The 22,169-nt window shown below is 44.0% G+C and overlaps 1 protein-coding gene across 7 annotated transcripts in view; it reads right to left on the bottom strand.

The window, feature by feature from the left end:
- LOC140425471 (catenin delta-2-like) overlaps window positions 1-22,169 on the bottom strand; it is a 1,686,689-nt gene that overhangs the window by 334,542 nt on the left and 1,329,978 nt on the right. For 6 of the 7 annotated variants that reach the window (XM_072509780.1, XM_072509779.1, XM_072509782.1 and 3 more), the window contains one exon: window positions 16,070-16,189. The exons of the other annotated variant lie outside the window; for it this stretch is intronic. In XM_072509780.1, coding sequence (XP_072365881.1) covers window positions 16,070-16,189 — 120 coding nt within the window. The remainder of the gene's footprint in view (window positions 1-16,069; window positions 16,190-22,169) is intronic. 7 annotated transcript variants of the gene reach the window in all.

The raw sequence follows: 22,169 nt of genomic DNA, 5'->3' as shown, positions 1-22,169 counted from the left end.
GGGAAGGGAAACGTGTAAAATATTTAGGTTGATAGAGAAATGGAGTAACAACTAAACACGTAAATTATTAGAATTATAATATTGCATTGATTTCAAATCAACAATCAAGCTAGGCTCTTGATCGAAAGGAATCCGACACTTTTCACCAAATGCCACATGGAAAATTACCACTCAAGAAAGTATTGAGCGAATTTGCCGTGATTTGGGTGTTATTATTAAGATAGAGCAGAGGTTCATTCAGCAGTTTGGGAGAGTGGAAGATAACACAAACATGCAGGCATTGCTCTCGTGAGGCTGCTGTTTCGAAGCAGGTTTGTAAGGCTAATGTGAGGTAAGCCCTGACACTGCATCTGCCTCATGCCGGATCTGATTTAACAGCATGCAGTGCTGCTGTCACTGAATTCAAACATGAAAATATTCCACTTGTCAGCATTCAAAGACCTGAGGCTGCACATAAACCCAGATGACACAACACAATTTTTGCCTGCGTTAAATTAGGCTGCTCAATGGCAAACAGAATTGTCCCAGTTATAAGTCAGCCCCACTCAACAGAATACAAATTACAAAATAACTGCAGCGCTGAAACAGACCATTTAGACTAACAGGCCTACGCCTGTTTTTATTCTCCACAGGAATTTTCTCCCACCCCTCTTCAGCTAGCCCCATGAGCATATCCTTGTATTTTTGTTTTTCCCATGCACTTATTTAGCTTCCACTTAAATATTACCGCATCTCTGCTATTTACCTCAACAACTGCATGTAGTGTAGCAAGTTCCACATTCTAAACGCTCTCTGTGGAAAAAAAATTACTTCTGACTGTCCTATTTGTTATTAGTGATGACCTTATACTTGTAAATAAAAAGATCCTTATGGCCCCTAGTTCTGGTAGGTGGCTGCAACTGAAACATCTTCTCCATGTCTTGAATCCTTTCACAAATGTTGAAGACATTTATCAGGTTACGATTCAGCTGTCATTTTTCTACTGAAATGAGCTACATTCTGGTCAATTTTCCATCCCTTCCCTATTCACGTATCTATACGTCTTGCAAACATATTCTCACGTTTGGCAATACAGATGAAAACCATCGCCGTTGGTTTTGACACCTTAGAAATTACAAAAGAACTTTCAGTTATAAAAGCTCCAAAGCACTCTACAGCCAATGAAGTCTTTCTGACGTGTGGTCTTTGCTGGAATGTGACAGTCAATTTGCACACAGTAAATTCCACAAAGAGCATTGAGGTAAATAATCAGACAATCCATTGAAAGGGATTATCTGGTCCTCAACATATTTTACCAGCAAAGTTAAAGCTAATTAGCTGCCACCGTACAGAGCACAAGCGACCAAACATCTGCGGGCCATGAGCATCATGTGCCTCTTTTAAACAAAAGAAGCGGCTGCCCCACGATTTACAGCCCTGCCATCTTTGTAAGTCCTGTCCGCAGTTTTTTGAGGGTGTCCAGTAAAGGATGCAAGCTGGTCTAAAATGGCCATTAGCTGCTCCATGGAAGAAAATGGGAAAGCAGGCAGCAGCAATGAGGAGTTTCCTGTCCGTCTGATATCAGATTGCATGAACGCATGATCAGCCCCATTTTGGAGTGGTCCCTCCAGCTCCCTGATCCACCCTCTCGCTGCTGACCCTCCAACCTGCGACCTCTTTCCAGAAAAGGGAGGAAACAGTTCAATACAGAAGATAGGAAGTAACGGCTGGTTTGGGGCTCCGGTACTCTGATTCAAATTTGTTGTTCAGTAGTTGGTTACAACTTCAAATTTATTGCCCAGTAGGTCAATGTAGTGTATTATTTTAACCTCTGGGCTGATTGCCCACATTGGAAGAGCAACGTTGCCAAAATCAGTGAGGTAGTCAGCATGTACTAGCTCTGATGTGCCTCAGTGAAGAAAGGTTTGTTTTCACCACTGCCTGGACTGTGTGTGAAGGAAGTCTGGAGGATAAGTGAGGAGAAACTTGATACGTTTGTGGAGAGAGCTGCGCACACATGAACATCTGAAAATTTGTCACAGGCCTACAGCAATAAGCTTTGTGCATGAAAATCATAATGTCAAGTTGTACGTAACAGAAGTAGGAAGAAGAAATCAAAATAGAAAACAAAATGGGAGGAGGATTTTGCCTTCACTGTTAAAGGTGGGAAACCTACGTCCCTCATCTGCAATGTTTTGCTCACTCACTACAAAGCAAGTAACTCAAGATGCCAACATGAAAAGAACTACAGAGACTTTTTTTCTGAATATCCTCCCAAGACAGAACTGCAGAAAGATCACGCTAGCCATGTTAAGGTCTTGCCGAAATAGTGAGCAGGCTCTGCTTTCAGTCCCGAGGCTGCCTCAATGTCTGAAGCTCGTTTTCCTGTGACATGGAATATTACATGTGGGAAGCATCCATAGGGAAAATTTGTAAAAGAGAATATGTTGAAGTAGCTGTTGAAATTTAGATTGTGAAACATAAATGTTCAGCGACTAATGACAAATATTCCAGTTTTGTGCCACACTGGGGAGAGATGTAGTTCCCAGATCAGTGCTGATGTTGAGACTAAAAGATCTGAAGAACTTTCCAGCACTCAGCTTACAAATCGGAGGAATACGAAGATAAATTGCAAAGGCCATTTGATGAATTGCAGAAGCTGAGATCCTGCTTCACTTTTTCTGGTAAACCAATGCATGACTTATGTGAGCAACAATAGAACATAGAACATAGGACATAGAGTGCAGAAGGATGTCCGATTCTCGAACCCTTGGTTACAGGAACACCCATGTAGAATTGGAACTGTTGGCGTGACAGGAGGACGAGGGTTTAGAGATGATACATAAATTCCAATCTACAATAGGGTTCTGGAAGCAAGTGCCAGAAGCAAAATAATCCTCAGCTCAAGAAGACTAATGCGAGATTTTTGGCACAACATTCTGCCACGAGTTGCTGTGCCCTGTCATGAATTTCATAAAATCGAAACTGTGTGCAACCATTACAAATCAACACTGACGGAGTTCCTTCATACTTGACAACATATGGCCAGATTGTCAAAAATTTGTATTCAGGATGGAGACTCACAAAGCCTCTTTCTCCAAAAGTCATTAGCCCTGATAACTGTAAGTATCATCTTACTGAAGGCAATAGTAATGGAAATGTGTCTGTAAAAGTTGTCTTTTGGTCAAGAATGTCTGAAGATTATTGTATGTGACTCTAAGACTCAGAAGGTCTGGCCAGAAGGTTCCTTTTCAGTCAGTTGGTTGGGTCAAACAATACCAAAGTATTCCTTTTTGCTCTGTGTTGATGCAAAAGGTTTTTGAATGATACAGCACATAAGATGGCTATTCAGACTGTTGAGTAAGTGTGGGACCTTTGAAATAGTTATGCAATTAGTTCCATTCCACTACTCTTTCCCTGTAGTCCAGAAAATGTTTCCTCTTCAATCATATACCCAATTATGTTGTGAAAGACACTAATTTGAATGCTTTCACCACCTTTTCACCTAGTGCACTTCAGTGTGCAAGCAAAGAATGAATCAAGTGTATCTCATGTATCAGCCCGACTCAGTTGGCAGGGTGTATCCACTTTGGGTTGAAGTTCCACATCAGGATAATCAGACTCTCTGCTGCAGTCCTGGGGAAGTACTGCAGGTGACATGTGTCATAATAGCTGCTTGAGCCTCTACCCTCTCCACCTGTTCCAGAGGCTCCAGCGGATGTTAAAGATACAATGCATTTAGTGAGGAAAGGAATACTGTTCCTCACAGTGTCCTGGTCAAATTCCTCCCTCAATCAACATCGCCATTGGTACTGATTTCACTTCTGCCTGCAGGATGTTTCTGGCACAGAACAGATGCTGTACTTCGGAAATTCAGAAAAAAGGGGGTAGGTCATTCAACCCCTTGAAACTGTTCTGTCACTCAATTAGATTATGACTGATGTGAACCTTAACTTTACCTCCCCATCTTGGTTCCCAAGCCGTTGGTATACTTGTCTAACAAAAATCTACTAATCTCAGTTTTGAAATTTTCAGTTGAGCTAACCACAACAGCTGTTTTGGGGAAGAGAGTCTAAGACTTCTACTACCTTTAATGTGAAGAAGTGTATTTTACTTTTAGGCTTATGTCCCCTGTTATGGACTCAACCATGCCACTCCTTCCCCACCCCCGCCCCAACCCCGAAAGGTTTTTCTCAATTTACCCTATCAAGCCCTTTAACTTTCTTCCACACCTCAATTAGATCACTCCATAGCTTTCGATACTCAAAAAAAAAGCCAAATCTAAGAACCTTGCCATATTATGTCATTCAATTCACCTTGAAGCTCTTGAGATACTCCAATGATATGGTATGATGCCATATAGTTACAAGAATCATTTACAATGCATTAAACATCTTGTAATTACATTTTTTATTATCAATTTGTATGTCCAGTTTATAATGGCACTTTCCCCTGTAAAACATGTTATACTGTTACTATTTGTTCTCTATCAGTGTCATTACTGGATGGAAAGTGTAATTCCCAAATAGGTTCACATGGATAGTTTGTGTGCGCCTTCACATTCTGGTCCAATTACCCAGCTTAACCCGAAGACGGCATTTGATCTTGAGTACCTGTGTGCAATGTCAGTGAGATCAACTAATTTTGAATTATCACTTGCAAGCTGACACTAAAATGTCAGTAAGTTACAATTTCAGTGTTGGGGTGTTCTGGCCAGGAGTGAATTTTTACACGTTAAATCCCTGTTAACTCATTCTGACATTTTCCCTATTAACGAATGGAAGAAAATATATCTTCTGGTGCGTGAGTCACAGGAAGAGCACTAGGAGCCAGGGCAACAAGGTCACAGTGAATGAATATTTTGTTTGTGCCAGGAAAAGGGTCATCAGAAATGTATGTCCAACATTTCATTGAGATTATTAAATACGAGACAATCGCGCTTCATGCTGTCTCAATGGTTTGTTTCACCTACTTCTGTCCCAAGTCCAATGCTTCATGTCATCGCATTCCAAGCTCATAGAATGGACACTTCCCCTAAAAGTGATGGAAGACACTGAGAAGAAGATATTGCCTGCAGCCGTTTACACCTTTGAAATTGTGCACAGAGCCCCCCTGCACCACCTTGGTCATAGAAGGTCTGAGGAGTGAGGAGATTAGGACTGCACTGTCTTTTGGATCAGATGTTGAACTAAACCTTCATTTCCCCTCTCCGTAGTGGGGAAAAGATCCCAGGGCATTATTCAGCAAGGAATGGTGGAGCTTCCTGAGCAATATTTATCCCTCAACCAAAAATAGATTAACCCGTCATCACCCAGATGCAGGCTTGCAATGGAACACACCGTCCCTCGGCACAGGCCCGACCAACGGGAGTGGCTCTGGGCCGGCCAGTGTCTGTGGGTACCAATCAGAGCCTGACAGCTCTGCATTTGCTGATCGGCTCAACGCCTAACAGCAGGCAATGCAGAGCAACATCAGACTGCGTTACAGCAAGAAAACACTGGTGAATGTTGAGGTGACAAGGAGGGAGAGAGGCAGCAGTCAAGGCGAAGATCTCCTGCATTTGCTGAACTGACATTTTTTGTGAATTGGTGAAAAAAACCATGAGGGAGCGAAGTAGTGAGCCAGTCAGCCGGAAGTAAGCCGTCATGAGAGAACAGGGGCGATTCGACCCTCACATCAGCACTGAGAAGTCAGGCAGCCAGCAGAGAGGTGAGGTCATCGAGGTGAGGTGCGAGGTGTCGCCGTGGCCGGGTGAATTGGCAAAAAAAGCCACGAGGGAGGTGGTGAGCCAGCCAGCCAGCCTTTTGGGACTCGGGTTAGCCATTGTTGAGCAGGGAGCGGAGCAGGAGCGAAAAAATCTTCCTCCTTCCGAAAATTCATGTTCATTAAAATCAAGAAAGGTGAGTTAATATGAAGCGACACTATCATCTGGTGGTAAAAACACAGAAAATTGAAGGCGAGGTAAGAGGATGAAGTGCTGTTTGTCATTTTACTTTTAAAAGTTTGAAGTATTGAACAGTGCACAAACTGCACATTCTATCCCTTCCACAAAAAGTATATGTTTGCAAATTATTCCCTGACCCTAGTAAAGGGAAAACAAGCATTCATCGACGGGTATTCCAACTGGGGAAATGTTGGAAGAGGTCTTGTTGATCGTGAAACTTCCAAAGCTCATATTAAAGCTTTGTGTGCATTCGTTCAAAGATGTAAGTTATCTGGAAGAATAGGTTCTGCGTTATTGGCTTAGTTTGAAAAGGAGTGTTCTTATTGGAGGAAAGTGCTGAGACGTGTTGTTGCCACAGTCAAACTGTTGTCTTCCTTGGGACTACCTCTAAGAGAATGTGATGTCATCATTGTCAACTCAAAGAGGTCATTTTTGTAGCTTGCCTTGAATATCTCAGTGAATCTAATAATTTTTCAAATGCTCTTTGAGAAGTTCATCAATACTGTGACTCAGGGAAGACCAACTTTTTAACGCACGGAACCGACGATGACTTCATCACTATAATGTCAGAGTGGCTCAGAAACCAATTCACTAATGAAGGAAAAAATGCCAAATACTATTCCATAATAGTTGATTCAACACCCGATGTGAGTCATGTGAACCAATTAACGTTAATTTTAAGATATGTGACGAGCGATGGTGAAGTTGTAGAGCGATTTCTTTGTTATGTCCAACTACAACCCCACACCTGAGTGTCTGGAAACAACTGTTTTGGAAATCATTGCAAATTTTGCTTCAATAATACTGCAAATATGGCAGGAGAATGTTCTGGTCTACTAAGCAAGACTGAACAATGCTTGTTCAGCATTGTGTATTATTTATCCCATGTTCCAGTCACTCTTTGAATGTAATCTGCAATGCTGTAGCTGAATCCTGTGAGAGGGCTGTACACTTTTTTTTACTTTGCTAAAAAATGTGTATGCTTTTATTTTGGTTTCCAAACATCAGCAGATGATATTGTAATCATTCTTGAAGCAGGCAAAAGAAAAACATTTGATTATCAAAAGAATTTGTGACTCCAGGTGGTTCGCTCATGCAGATGCTGTTTTGGCTTTGAAAATTTACTTTGCTGATATAAAGGAAACCTTATTAGACATAGCTGCATCAAATTCAGAAAAAATGTGTGTGAAAGCTGAAGCAAACTCCTCAGCAGGGAAGTTTGAAAAGTGCAATACTGTTGTTTTTACTGTTTTGTGGAGCCGTTTACTTCAAAGAATTAATGCCACCAGGAAATTGCTGAAAATGTTGATACAACTTTATTGAATGCTGCAAAATTGTCAGCCTCAGTAAAAAGTTTTGTCATGAAAGCTCAAAATGAGTATAGTTCGGTGGAAGCAGAGGCACCAAGATTAACAAAAAATACAGGTCCCTCTGATGATGAAAAGCGTACACAATGCAGCAAGTTATTTTTCGATGAAACTAGAGACAATGAAATCACTTCAAAAAGGAAAAAGAAAATCATTGTTGAGACTGTCAATGTTATTTGTGACACAATTATTGGGAAACTGCAGAGTAGAAGTGAATCTCTGAAGAAAACTTGATTTATTTTCGACAAAGGTTTGGATGACAATGCTAAATGTCATTGCAGTAAGAAATCAAGTGAATTCTAACAGGAGGACATAGACACAAATCTTTTTGAAGATTAAGTCTCTCTTCTTTTTTATTATTGTCACAAGTAGGCTTACATTAACACTGCAATGAAGTTACTGTGAAAATCCCCTAGTCGCCACACTCTGGCACCTGTTCGGGTACACCGAGGAAGAATTCAGAATGTCCAATTCACCTAACAAGCATGTCTTTCAGGACTTGTGGGAGGAAAATGGAGCACCCTGAGGAAACTCACGCAGACACGGGGTGAACGTGCCGACTCGGCCAAGACAGTGACCAAAGCCGGGAATCGACCTGGAACCCTGGCGCTGTGAAGCAAAGTGCTAACCACTGTGTTACCGTGCCACCCAGTGAAACAATTAATTCATTTCATCGATAATAATGAGCTCTGTGCTTCGAGATCACCAGTTGATTTGTACAGACTTGTATGTCACCATTTGCAGGCAACCTTTCCAAATGTGGAAGCCGTTCTGAACATATTTTAAACAATACCTGTCACAAATGCTTCCAGTGAATGCTCTTTTTTTGCTTTGAAAAGAGTTAACAATTTTTTGAGAAATATGATGAGTCAGGAGGATTTGACAAGTTCATCAATGTTAACGATTGGAAGTGTGTCTTTACAAGATTTTACCTACGATGATGTAATTCATGATTTTGTGAAGAAAAAGTATAGCAAAATAGCTATCTAAATTGCCAAGCCAACAAAGGATTAAGCAAGAGAATCTTAAAAATCTGCCCATCTTTCATCTGTTTAAATTCAGTTTTTCAAAATGGACCATTGCTGGTTTGATATAGTGGCTGCAACTGGTTAACTGCTGGTTAACTAATCACCATAGTTCTCAAGACAGGTCTTCAGAAAGTCTCTTCTCGGACAAAGAACAGAATCCTGCAAGCAGAGCCACTGATACTGGACTTGGACTCACTGGGCACAATACTCATGTGAATTTAAAGCAATAACTTCCTTGAATTTGTGAGAGGAAGTAAGGAAGTTAACTTTTGAAACTTTAGGGATTCAATGATGATTCTATGAGACTGAAATATACTGAATGGCGGCATATGCATCTTGTTGTTTGGAGTATTTGCTCCTGCATTGGCCTGTGTTGCAGTGGCGCCATCGGCTAATTTTTTCATCTCGTTGCTCATCAGCAAGTTCCATGTTTGTTTGCCTCAGGACACATTTTGCAATATTGACCATCTTCACCATCATTCTGACAAGAGGTAACCTTGGGTTTCAATTCAGCAATTATTTATACAGGCATGTTTTCACAAGTTAAAAAGCACTGAAACAGTTAAGCTGTGATCAATTTGTGTATTTGTCTGGGTTGTGCCTTTGTGTTCTGTGGGGTGAGGGTGGGCAGGGTCATGAGGGGCATGACGTTGCTGTGTGTGTATTCATGCTGTTCACAAAATGGCTGCTGCGTTTCTTTACATAACATTAATAACTACACTTCAAGAAAAGTGTTTCATTAGCTGCAAGTGCTTTCGGGCATCCTGAGATTACTAAAGGAGCTAGATAAATGCAAATCTTTTATCATGTCAATATGTTTTAATAATAGAAGCTTATATTTTTAAAAATAAATTTAGAGTAACCAATTCTTTTTTTTCCCAATTACGGGGCAATTTAGCCAATTCACCTACCCTGCACAACATTTTTGGTTGTGGGGGTGAGACCCACGCAGACATTGGGAGAATGTTCAAACTCCACATGGGCAGTGACCCGGGGCCGGGATCGAACCCGGGTCCTTGATGCCGTGATCCAGCAGTGCTAACCACTGTGCCACGTGCCGCCCAATGGAAGCTGCTTTTGAAGTGATATTGAAAGGAAGAATAACAAGCTCATCATGTGGTAATCTTCAGATCTCTTCCTTTTGGATAAATATATTTAAATGCCGAAATGTTTCCATTTGAGAGTTGAAAAAGCAACACTGAAGTTACTCGCACACCTGGTGACTCAAAAAAAATGCTGGACTAAAAATCAGTTGTGGGAAAAGAAAATCTACAGTAGCTTTTATTGAAAAATTATTTGACATCCCATAAATTCTTAGCACAGCTAATTGGCCACAGCCTATTATGTATTCAATGTTTATGTATAATAACTCATTTTAGTTGTCCAAATAATCTTTGCAGGTACATAATGATGAATTTGAGAGATTAGCATAATCTTGTACTGCATGTTTTGGTCACAATGTGCGAATTGTATTTGTGGTCTAAATTGCTGATGTTACAATGCCTTTTAATTTGTACAGGCACAGCATCTGTAAACATGTCTTCTGAAGGATTTTGAGTAATTCATTCATACACGCATTAATGAAGAAAGGGGTCATGTGTGACATATTATTTACTTTTCTCGGTATATGAGTGCTGGAATGACTTCCATTTTGAGCTGCAAAGAGGACAGGACAGGACAATTGCAAACGATTTGCTGCATTGCTTTCTGAAATCAAGACCCGAGGGGCCTAGTTCAAGTGGTCAACTGGACAGATAGACCACCTCTCTCGACAAGCCACCTATCTACACTTTTGCAAAGGTATGCCCAGGGAGGTAGCTTTTTTGGTTAGTCCTCTTGATAGAAAGGCACCCTCTTTGTAAAGATATCTTGCTGGGTGGAACTGCACCCACCTGGATCCAATCTTAACTATCTAACAGTATGCAGTTGTATAAGAACAAAAGAACATAACAAATAGGAACTGAAGTAGGTCATTTGAACCTTTTGAGCCTACTCTGTCATTCAACAAGATCATGGCTGGTCGTCTGCTTCAGTTCCACTTTTCCTCACTACCCCCATATCCCTTAATTCTCCAGCTGTTCAAAAATTAATAAACCCTGTCTTGAATGTATGCAATGATCGAGCATTTACACATCTCTGGGGCAGAGAATTCCAAAGATCCACAATCCTTTTACTGAAAAAAATCTCCTCAATTCAGTCCTGCATTGGGGGTGGCACGGTGGCGCAGTGGTTAGCACGGCTGTCTCACGGCACCAAGGTCCTGGGTTTGATCCCGGCCCCGGGTCACTGTCCGTGTGGAGTTTGCACATTTTCCTCGTGTCTGCGTGGGTCGCACCCCCACAATCCAAAGATGTGCAGGGCAGGTGGATTGGCCCCGCTAAATTGCTCCTTAGTTGGAACAAAAAATGAATTGGGTACTCTAAATTTATTTAAAAAAAAGAAAAAAAGCATTCAGCCAGCCCTTACTTGCTGGCACTTTATTCTCAGACTGTGACCCCGTGTTCTAGATTCCCCAGCCAGGAGCAATATTTTCTCTCCATCTACCCTGTCAAGCCGTTTAGCAATTTTATATGTTTCAACTGGATCATCTCCCATTCGTCTGAACTCCAAGGAATAGAGGGTTAGTTTATTCAATCTCTCCCACAGAAAAGTCTCCTCATCCCAGAGAGCAGTCTGTCGAGCATTTGTAGCACTCGCTCAAACACCAGTTTGTATTTTAATGAGTTCAAACTGCACAGAGTATAGGCATGGACCTGTATAATTACAGAATGGCAACTTTAATTTTATACTCCAATCTCTTAGTAGCAAAAACTAACCAGTTTCCTTCCAAAATATGTGCTGCACCCGCCTGTTAACCTTCTATGATTCATGTGCAATGGCACCCTGGTTCATCTGAATGGAAATATTTCCCAGTCTCTCAGGATTCAAAACATACTTTGTTTTCTTTTCCTACCAACTTCACACTTTGCCACATATTTCATGCTTACACTCCCAGTCTGTCCATACCCCTCTGCTGCCTCTTTGCATCCTCAATCACTTTCTTTCCGATCTAACTTCGCATTATCATAAAATTGGATACATTACACTGGGCATAACTTCGAATGGAGTGGCTGTTGTCCGATTGTCACTCCACTCAAAATTACTGACCCAGAAATTCAGGCGATCCTATCTCGCCTTACTTTCCAACTCAGGCCGGGTGATATCTGTGCAGAGCAGCTCGCACCCGAGGCCTACTGTTGAGGGTTACTCAGTCAGGCCCCCCTTTTTTAATGCACTAGTCTAAAGGTACAGCCAGGTTTAAAGGTCTATGCCAAGCCTAAAAGAACCTAAGTCTACAAGATAAGTGGGTAGGATTTGGAAGCGGGTGTGGTGCTTGGTTCGGGTCGGCATGCGACTGAGGTGAGCGGATGTGGAGGTCAGCAGGCAGGCCTGGCTGGGGGATAGGGGGAGCTGGCGGTGTGGATGGGGAGGTCAGCAGGCAGGCCTGGCTGGGGGAGAGGGGGAGCTGGCGGTGTGGATGGGGAGGTCAGCAGGCAGGCCTGGCTGGGGGAAGAGGGGGAGCTGGCGGTGTGGTTGGGGAGGTCAGGAGTCGGGCCAAGGTGTGGTGGGGAGGCAGCGATGCGGGTTTGGTTAGGGGGGGCAGGGAATGGAAAGAGGGCAGAGTTGGCAGTCAGGCTTTAGGTGAGGGGCCCCAGTAGTCTTGCATGGCCTGGATGTAGGTCAGCCATCGGGCGTTGGAAGAGGGAGTTCCTGTGGGTGGGGGGGGGGGGGGGGGAGAGGAGTGTTGGGGGGGGGGGAGAGAGAGAGAGTGTCGGGATTTGGGAGGAGTCTTATGGGAGTCTGGCTCCGCAGGGGACGTGGGTAGTCCCATGGGAAGGGGTAGTCAGGGCAAGGGGATCCCGTGGCTGGGCTGGTGTGGGAATGTATGATAGTTACCCGTCAGTTGGAAGTGCTTGTAATTCTTCTAACTTTTTCTGGGTAACTATTGATGTAACACAGTCGAACCATCCAAAGTTTGCAATTCAAATTGTATTTCGGATTGTCCCTGTCCAAAACAATTGCGCATTGGATGTTTGCACTTCCTGTGCAATTGGGAACATCTTTGGGGTACCCCCAGATACACTGCCCAAGAGTTTGGAAGTTACAGCCCAGTAAGTCCCCTCTTCTCCCTCTTGTGTTGCAGAGGCAAGACCGACAGTGCAGAGATGTATTAAACAACTGTGCCTTGTAGTACAGCTAGTTACATCAGCTTTCCTACTCAACTGTGACTGTGGAGAGGCATCCTAAATGATGGGATATCTCCTCGAATGCCCTCCGCTCCCAGAGCCATATCGGCCTGAATACCAGAAGGTCTTCAACTCCGGAGTGAAAGCCTGCATGACAAGGAGAAGAAACCTGCCTACGAGTTATGGACCAATGTTACCGTACTGCCTCGTTTCCCCAAGAACAATAGTGGCCATATATTCTCAGCCCTGATCAGGTTGGACTAGAAACAGGCAGCCAGGCCAGTAGCAAAGATGGTCCCAATGTCACATGACTAGAAGTCCTGCCTCCGTTTTTATCCTCCCCGATTTCCCAAGGGGTGGGTGAGAGCGTTGTCCTCCAAATAAGTATGCTAATATTCTGAGGCCAACTAAACTTGCTGTGGACTTATTGAAAGACTGAATCTCACAACTCCTCAAATGTACCTAGAGAGGGACCGGCATTTAGCAGCTGTCAATGTTAGCCCAGCTGCATGGAGGAGAGAACCATGTCTGGGGCAAAGTGATGGAAGTGGGAAGAGTTTAAAATGATGAGGGAAAATGTTTTTCAATGTTTAAGGGACTTCCCCTTTGACGTTAAAGTTGCTGTAGCCCATCAGAGGTCAGGGGAGGAGTCAACTTTAAGAACTTTGCCAGTTCAGATCAGCACCTTCATAGCATTGCCTGGCATTATGTTGGCACAATGGAGCTGAGCACCAGGAAGGTGGCAAGAAATGGAGGCCAATGGGGAGGAGGAGCATAAGAGGGGCAAAGCACCAGGCATTAGGAGTCCAGGGGAATGGGATGATGGGCATGAAGGAGATGGAGACCTGAGCACAACATCTACAGGCAGAGGTGAATAGACCTGTAGATGGCTGAGAGCCAGTACTGAAGGAGACTTTGACTCTCTAGCAGATGGTCACAGACTTCTGCCTTCGTCAGACCACTCTGGCTGCCTTGTGTCTTGTGCCGTCTCTGGTCTCATGATGCAGTGGCAGACTTTGGCACATACACTCTCCCAGCAGCATCAGTTATAACCAGTCTGAAACCAGCATCCACTCTTGTCCCCGGTAACCGTAATTGGCAGGAAAATCGACTCCTCAGAAATTGATGTTGGACGGTGACTAACTGCGGCTCGATTTTCCTGTCACATTGTGGCACTATTGCTAACTCCTCGTTTGACACTCACTTTTTTTCTTATGACAATATCACTTCTTCCTATGACACTTTCACTCACTCCTCGTCACTTCTGCCACCTCCTCAACTTCACTAACTGTATCGCCTTGCACATGCAAATGTTCATCAGAGGGACACAGGTTGTTGTCCTGTCTCGACCTACTGACAGCGATGACAGTGACAGAAAATTGCCGAATACAATATTGGTCTGGAGTTTTGTGGAATTGGGCCAACTCAGAAGACCTTCAAAAATAGCAGGCGGTCCTTTGCCTCCCTAGTGGCCCGGAGACAGATTTTGCTGGGATGGAGGGACTCGGAGCCTCCAAAGACGGGGGTTTAGGTCAGTGACATGGCAGGATTTCTTAAGCTAGAGAAAACTAAGTTTGCCTTAAAGTGTTCGTTACAGGGGTTCACTCGGAGGTGGCTGCGTTCATCGACTTTTTCAAGGAAAATTGACCATCAGCGGGTGGGGGGGGGGGGGGGGGGGGTGGGGGGGGGGGGGGAGGGGAGGCATGGAAGGGATTGATAAGGGCAGGGAATTTAATGTATGGGTAGTTAGGGATGGGGGGAGTTGTGTGTGTTATTGCAGGGTTCTTGCGTGTGTTGGATCTCTCTGTTTAAAACGTTAAAATTATAAATGCTTCAATAAAATATTTCCTGAATGTCTGGATGTCAATGTCTTGCCCCCATTTCTGATAAAGCCCATTTTGCTGCCGGGGAAAGAGGGGGAGGGGAACATGAATCATGCAGGCGGGAAACTAGAACTCAGCAGGGCCTGTTGAAATGAGTGCTGAGGTCAAACAGACCAAATTTTCGTTGTACTAAGTGGAGTCACAAATTTATAGGTGTTAACATGCCTCTTCATAAAGTCTGTTTAAGTGTCATGATCTAAAGGTTTTAAAATCTTTATCCCTTAACCATGAAATAACAGGCTGAAACTGTAGATTCGAGTAAATAAAACTCTGCTGATCTGATTTGATTGACAGATATCTGGTGAAGGTTTAAAAGAAAATTACCATTCCTGCAATTTCAATAGAGTTCTTTGTTGACATTTCCCAAGGGCTGCTATTGCAGCTGAGGTATTTATAAATGCTCAGCTGATTTTCAAATGCAACAAAAACATTTATCTCAGCAAAGGAGTGCTGAGTTCACATTTTGATTGACAGTTTAAAGAGGCTATAAAAGAGTTAGCTGTCTTTGATGTGATTACTGAGTATAAGTGTATTTGTTTTGTAACAAGTTGAATACTTGAGGGGATTTCAAATCTTTGAATGCATTCCATGAATGAGAGATTCTTTCAGAATCAAGGGTATAAGTGAACGATCTATTAGATTGTTTTGAAGTTTTTTGTTTCATCTCCACATGGTTCCTGAGGTCCACAGTTGATACTGGATGGGTGACTATGGCAAGGATTGGGCATGAGTTGGCATGGTGGGTACATGGTTGTGGCCATAAGGGTTGGTGTGGGGTCATGAATTTTCATGGAAGGGGCATGGGGAATGGGTGTATGTTTTAGGAGGTGTGAAGGTCCAATAGCTTCTAACTTAACTGGAACACAGTCCCAGAGGACTGATGCAGGCCTTTTAACCAGCCCACCTAGTCAGTCACTGCCCTCATGGCCTCCTCCAAACAAATTCAGGGGTTAGCGGGCCAAACGGTATCCCATCCCCGCCTCCCGGGAGCCAACATTGGCTGCAGTGAGGCCCTTTAAACCTTGGCGGGTCTGACGAATCTGGAAATTGCACTCCACGAGTTACCGCAACTCTATAATGAAAATCCAGCCCATTGTATCCATGAAATCTCTTTGACTGAACTTTATTCAAAATTGATCATGTTTATTGTTTGCAAACCTGTTTGACTGTGAATGTGAGTAAGGTTTAAATGGACGGAGCCAGCACATGTTGGTTTGTGGAGAGAAGCTTTTCTCATCGCTTGATGCCCCCAGTGGCCTTTTTGCAAGAGAACCCAGGGATTGGACTGTCTGAGCTTCTGCTTCTTTGTGTTGAGTTGTATTTAATCAGACAAGTAATGTTGAAAGAGCAGGCGCAGTGTTAGATGCTCTGAACCTGGAACTCATGGTGGATGTCACTAAGAGGCTAAGTACAATGCAGCTAGGTTGAGTTAGAATGCTTTTATCCTTTGACGTTGTGAGCATGCCAAGGCTTTCAATTGTAAATTGCAGCTGTAATGTTCGTGCCACAGGCATGCAGTCAGCAATGAAAGCACTACAAGGTGGAGTGAGGGCTTCACAAGGGCGAGCAGGAAATTTGCAACAGGTTGCAGAATACAAACAGGGCCATTAACTGGGTAAATGGAACGATCGGGTAGGCTTACCTTGGCAGCTTCCTTAAGGTGTGCCATCTTCTCCCACATCTGTTCCCAGTTGTTTCAGGTGCTGCACGCAGGGTTGAGCCTGACCACCACTTCCTGCAGGGCATGCTGCTTTGCTGAACTCTGGAGTGGCAAACAGAGCAACCCTCCTCACACCCAAGTCATATAGCAGCACCTTCACGTTATCAGTTATCAAGTGGGGTGTTTGGCTTTTGCACCATTCCACTGGTAGCTCGCCCTCTCCTGTTACCTGCCTCCATATTAATTGTGCCAGCCCCTGGGTATTGCAAGCTACATTTTTTTATACCTCTTAAAACCCTTCAGAAAAACTCAGTTAGATTTCAGATAGCTTATAGCCCTTTTGAAGGCGACCACAATATGCAACCGCTTACCTTTAAGTGACTGCATCCCTTTAAATGCTAGCAACCCTGTGAGTAATTGGACCAGAGACACATATGTAATCCTCTCCCTCATTTTAAAGCCCTATACTCTGTTCTGAGTTTTACATTTTCAGTCATAATTGATTATAATGTCCACATTTATAAGAGAAATCACCTGTGTAAACTAGCCACAATATGATCCCAGTTGACATTATCACTCGGGATGCCAGTCATCAGTAGATGTAGCATTTCCTGGTGGAATGGGAGGCGGGTGGGGAGGAAAGAAATTGCAACTGAACTTTTACATTGTCAGTTTCTGTTATACATGTGGGCATGCGACTTTATAATGGATAATGGTGACACAGAAATGGCCAGAGGTGCAAGATTTGTCACGTAATCTAGATATTCTCCACTGAGGCTGTTTTCCTGGAACACTCTGGTGGTTCTCATATAATAGAAGGTAGTTTGATTCACCAGTGCGCCCTTGAGCTGTTGACTACGCTATCACACCATTGCAGTGAGGCACTGTGGTTGTGGCAGCTCTGGATGTGGACTTTTGAAGATTTCTTGTGGTCAGCTTTTCGAGCAAATTCTGAAAGAATGTCAACAGCAGAAAATTCAGGAATTCTACCTGACTGAGTTTCAATGCTACTACACAGTGGCCAGTGTCACCCTTGTCCCCCCTTTCTGGTAACATTCCTTCTATAGAACTCCTTCCTCCACCCACTGGCAGGACTTTGTTCCCAGTGTGATACACAATCAATGTCTGTCAAGCAGGTTGTCAGTCATTCCACTTTTCTGGTCTACTTGTCACCGACCCTGATGACAGATCCATTTTGCCATTTTCCTTTTCTGGGCTTTCCAGTAGTATTCTCTGAGCTTGAGAGTTGACCACATGGTTGTGTGCGGGGGGGGGGGGGGGGGGGGGGGGCAGAGATCTAGGCTGAACTGCAGGGTAGGGGTGAGAATGATTCCTTCTACCTAATTGGCCCAGCATCCTCATAGAGGTATTGCTTTTTGTTGCCTCTGGGCAAAGAAGAGAAAATATTTGTTAATCTCCCCAGTGACTGGTCTGGTGTGGGTTACATTTTGATGTTCTACGGTACAATACATCTCTGAGCAACACTAGACGCTGCTGCGCCAGAGGCAAGTGTTGTCCATTTATGGAGAAAGAAATGATCGCAGAAATTGTCATGTCCAGCGGATTGCATTTATATAGCACCTGTAGCACTGCAAGCTGCTTTACAGTCAATTTCCTTCTCAACATTCATCCCTCAAGCAACATTGTGAGATTCAATGGTCATTTATTTAATTGCTGTTTGTAGGATCATTCTGTGTGCAAATTGCTGCGTATAATTGTGCACAAGAACAATCTGGAAATAATATATTGGCTGCAAAATGCTCTGATGCACCCTGGAGGAGGTAAAAGGTGCCAAATTAAGTACAATTTGTCCCTTCCTTTTCATTGCCGCTTCTGGATAATTTGCCGTGAAAATATTTTACAAACCGCTTAAGCATCACAGAGCAGGATATTCCCACAGAGGGCCACTATTAAGCAACCTAGTACTGAGCAGCGTGGTATGAACTGCGTGCCTGTATGAAGCAAAAAGGTGTTTTGCCACAAATTGTCCCACAGCTCGCAACACACTAACTCCCAGTCTCCTTGCTACTGTGCCAAACCAATGAGCTATTGGCAAATATTTCTATACTGGGTAGATAGGAAATGCGGTGGGTAGGATTATGCCACCAGATGCTCCGGCTTGGACCCAAACATTCCGTTTCAGAGTGCTCTTGGCAAACATCATGAGTACAGATTGCCACTGCTCTGATGTCGTGCATGGCACTGTCAAGCCAATGCAAGGTAGTAGGAGGAAAGTAGAGAACTGTAAGCACAATAAGTACATGGAGGATCCACAACTCTGAGACCATCACAACGCAACCTCCCCCTCGATCAAATTCATTCATTTTTGTCTCTGATTCTTTTTACTGAATTAATGACCCTCTTTTATATTTGATGGCGAGAGGAGTGTGTAACTGTTACAAGGTCAAGATGCCCAACAGATTGGACCCTGTTCATCGTGGAACGTGAAGAATGATTTCAAGACTTTTTTTGGAAAAAGCAGACTTGCATTCATGTAACATGATCTCAGAGCCATCTCAAAAAGATTTACAGCCAGTGAAGTTCTTAAGTATAGTCACTGTTGGATTGTAAGAAATGTGGCAGGCAATTAGTGCCCGTCAAGGTGCCATGAACAGCAACAAGATAATGATAAGATAATATTTTTTCGCGATGCTGGCTAAGGGATACATTTTGATCAGGACGCTGGTGGGTGAGAGTTTGAAATAATTATTTGAAATAATGCGGTGGGATCTTTTACAGCCACCTGAGGAGGCAGATGGGCCTCGGTTTACTGGGGCTGGTTTAGCACAGGGCTAAAGAGCTTGCTTTTAAAGCAGACCAAGGCAGGCCAGCAGCGCGGGTTCAATTCCCGTACCAGCCTCCCCGAACAGGTGCCGGAATGTGGCGACTAGGGGCTTTTCACAGTAACTTCATTTGAAACCTACTTGTGACAATAAGCGATTTTCATTCATTTTCATTTCGTTGAACATCTAATTCGAAAGGCAATGGGCGGGATTTTCCGAGCTTCTGCGCCGCATTCGCGCTTGGCGCGTGGGGGACAATGGGGCGTCAGACCCGCGATCGAGTCCGACGCCTTTCCGCGATTCTCCGTGGACCAGAGAATCGCTGCCAATCGTGCGCGCGGTCGACGCGGCGCCGTTGAAAGAGGCCCCCGCGGCGATACCCGCCGACATTTGGCTGAGTTCCCACCGCCGTGGTTCACTCATGGTTCCACCTGGCGGCCACTCGGAGCAGCGGCTGCGGACACAGTCCGCTTCTGCCCTGGTGTGGGGCGGGGGGATCCATCACCGGGGGCCTCCAGTACGGCCAGGGTTCCGATCGGGGGCCACCGATCGGCGGGTGTGCGTGGTCTGGGGGGGGGGGGGCCTATATTGCTGTGTGGGTCCACCATGTTGCGCGGGGCCACCGCCACAGGCGGCCGCCGCGCACAAGTGCGGACCCGCGGCCGGAAGTGAAAGGCCCCCTATTGGCAGCCGGAGCTGCGTGGACTACTCCGGGGCCCTACTGGCCCCCTTCAAAACTGAGAATCCCTCTGGACTTTCTCCAGGAAGTTTCTTCCTCAGCAGCGCATGGAGTTCTGAGTTGGGGTACAAATAGGTAAAAACTGCTCATTAGCCTACTCCATGATCCACCAAATTAGTTGAAACTTACTACATGGTGTGTTACAAACAAAAATGATCCCACGTGTGTGTGTGGGGGGGGGGGGGGTAAAAGTGCCCAGGTTCTACCGGAAAGTGAGCTTGTATGGACTTCATGTGAGAGCTTTGTGGTCAGGTTTAGCGTGTGGTGCACTCCCTATGGCCGAAAGGCCTGTCATCACTGATGGTTTCCGCAGTGTTGTGGCTTTAGGAGAAGTGGTGAGAAAATTGGGGGAAATAAATATTCAGTATCTAAAATTTGCATATGCAAAGGAATGAGTTACTGGTAACAGCACTGTCTAGAAAATGGCCGTATTTATTTGTGCCCCAACACTAGGAGAGCATTTCCTGCACATGTGTTGTTGCAAAGTCCTTGTCAGTGTCAGACTGTCCGCTGCCTGTAATAAAACAAAGAAATTGGCTTGACACAGACTAACAAGAAAATTTAAGTTACCAATTTTAGATCAGTGCAGTGCTTAACCAATTGCAAATTCTTGTATCTAGTCCACCTTTCATTTATCAACTGTTTACTTTGTTAACAGACTTCTAATGAGTCAATAAATGACAAATCCATATGATCAGGACTTGAGGATATATAATCAGGAATGAGATTCCCATTGCGGTGAATTGATTGGAATGTTTAATTTAAGGACGCTCTGTGGTCCAAAAAATTAAGTTTTAAAAAAGTATTTTGAATAAACCATTGAACAAATAATCCATCACCCAATGAGGGATTCAAAACTATGACCCTGGCATGAAGGACATCATTATCTACCAACAGAGCTAGTCAGGCTGTGTAGGAAACCCTGCACAAAGCCTTTCTAAGCTGCACTGACTTTCCAATATTATGATCTATCGGCTTTGTATCGTTTAAAACATTGGGCGGGATTTTCCTCCCCCCTCCGCAGCGTGTTCTGCAGCGGCAGAAGGCAGCTCGCCAGTACCCAGTGGCAGAATCCTCTGGTCCTGCCATTGTCAACGGGGTTTCCCGCCCTCGCCGCTGTGAAACCTGTGGCAATAGCGTGCCGTCGGCTGGACTGTAAGATCCCGCCAGTGTGAACGGCCAGAAAATTCCACCCATAATCTCACCCACTGCTACACCAATAACGTGACCCACTGCACATTCAGAGTATTTCCAAATTCCATTTTATTCATATTTAACCAGAAGAATAATGTTGGTATCGGAGGTGAAATATTACTAACTCCTGTATTGTAACCAACCTTCGCCGACTGTCGAGTAAGTGAACCCAAATTAATTTAACTCAATTTCTTGCCTCCGGAAGCAGGGGTGTAAGCTCTATTGGGCATTATCTCTAAAGCTTGAGCCAGCTTCCAAAAGTTGGAGGAACTATCCCTGACCTCTTTCTGACCGGTGGCAGGGTTTACAGTGCTGGAAGATAGCTACACAACCAAGAATCCTAAGGATGCAATGTTAAAATTGCATCCAGGCCATTCAAGGGTGATGTCATGAAGCACTCATTCATGCAAAGAATAGTGGAAACCTAAACCTCACGCACCAAAAAGCTGCTGAGTCTGGGTCCGTTGACATGCCCAAAAGTGAGATTGGTAGATTTTTGATTGGTAAAGCTATTCAGGGATTTGAAACCATGGAGGATAAATGCCATTACGATACAAATCAGCCACAATCTAACTGAATGACAGAACAAGCTCGAGGGCAGAATGGTCTACTCCTGTTCCTATACTGCTTTGTTTCTTTAGAAAAGCTCTGGGGTTTCACTGCAGGGAATCTTCTTACTTATTCCGAGCTTTTTTCTTGGTACGTCTGCTTGGAATAGGTGTGAAGCCATAAAGGCACCACCACAGTGGTCTGGCTCTTGTTTAACTGGCTGTAACTGTATTGAAGGTGAACATACGCTGCAAAGATTTCATGGTTTCAAATAAGCTTCTTTGATGGCTGGCTGCATAAAGCAGATTCCAATTTGGAAAATAAGAAATCACTCTGATTTAATTCAAGATTGCTCAAGAGGGTTTCCAATTTTTTTATCAACTATTTATGTAAGCAATTCTAATCAGACTTTAATTTCACTGTGCTGGAGAGTTGCATTTAGTTAAATGGAAGAGCAGTGCAGCAGTGTTTGATTGATGCGTTTCATTCTAATCATTGCACCAGCAATATCATTTAAATTATATGCGGCTGAAAAACCTATTTATTTACACCACCTATCTGTACGAGAAACACTCCTACAGTCAGATAAGCAGGCAGGCGGTGAGATGCAATGGATAATCCTGTATTCCTCCTGGGAAGATTAAGGATTTGGGCCAACAGTACAATAGTCCTATCCCTATCCCAGGATCCCTTGTAATGCAGCCCCTTGCTGGGACCAAATGGGGGCACAGAATCACCCCTATCAAGCGACAAATACAATAGGCAGGTCTCAGCCGCACTTGGTAACGACATTTGACTCCAATAGGACTCTACCTCT

Source organism: Scyliorhinus torazame, chromosome 6 (genome assembly GCF_047496885.1).
Source record: "Scyliorhinus torazame isolate Kashiwa2021f chromosome 6, sScyTor2.1, whole genome shotgun sequence".
Classification (NCBI taxonomy): Eukaryota; Metazoa; Chordata; class Chondrichthyes; order Carcharhiniformes; family Scyliorhinidae; genus Scyliorhinus; species Scyliorhinus torazame.
This window is presented reverse-complemented; position numbering and strand designations above follow the sequence as displayed.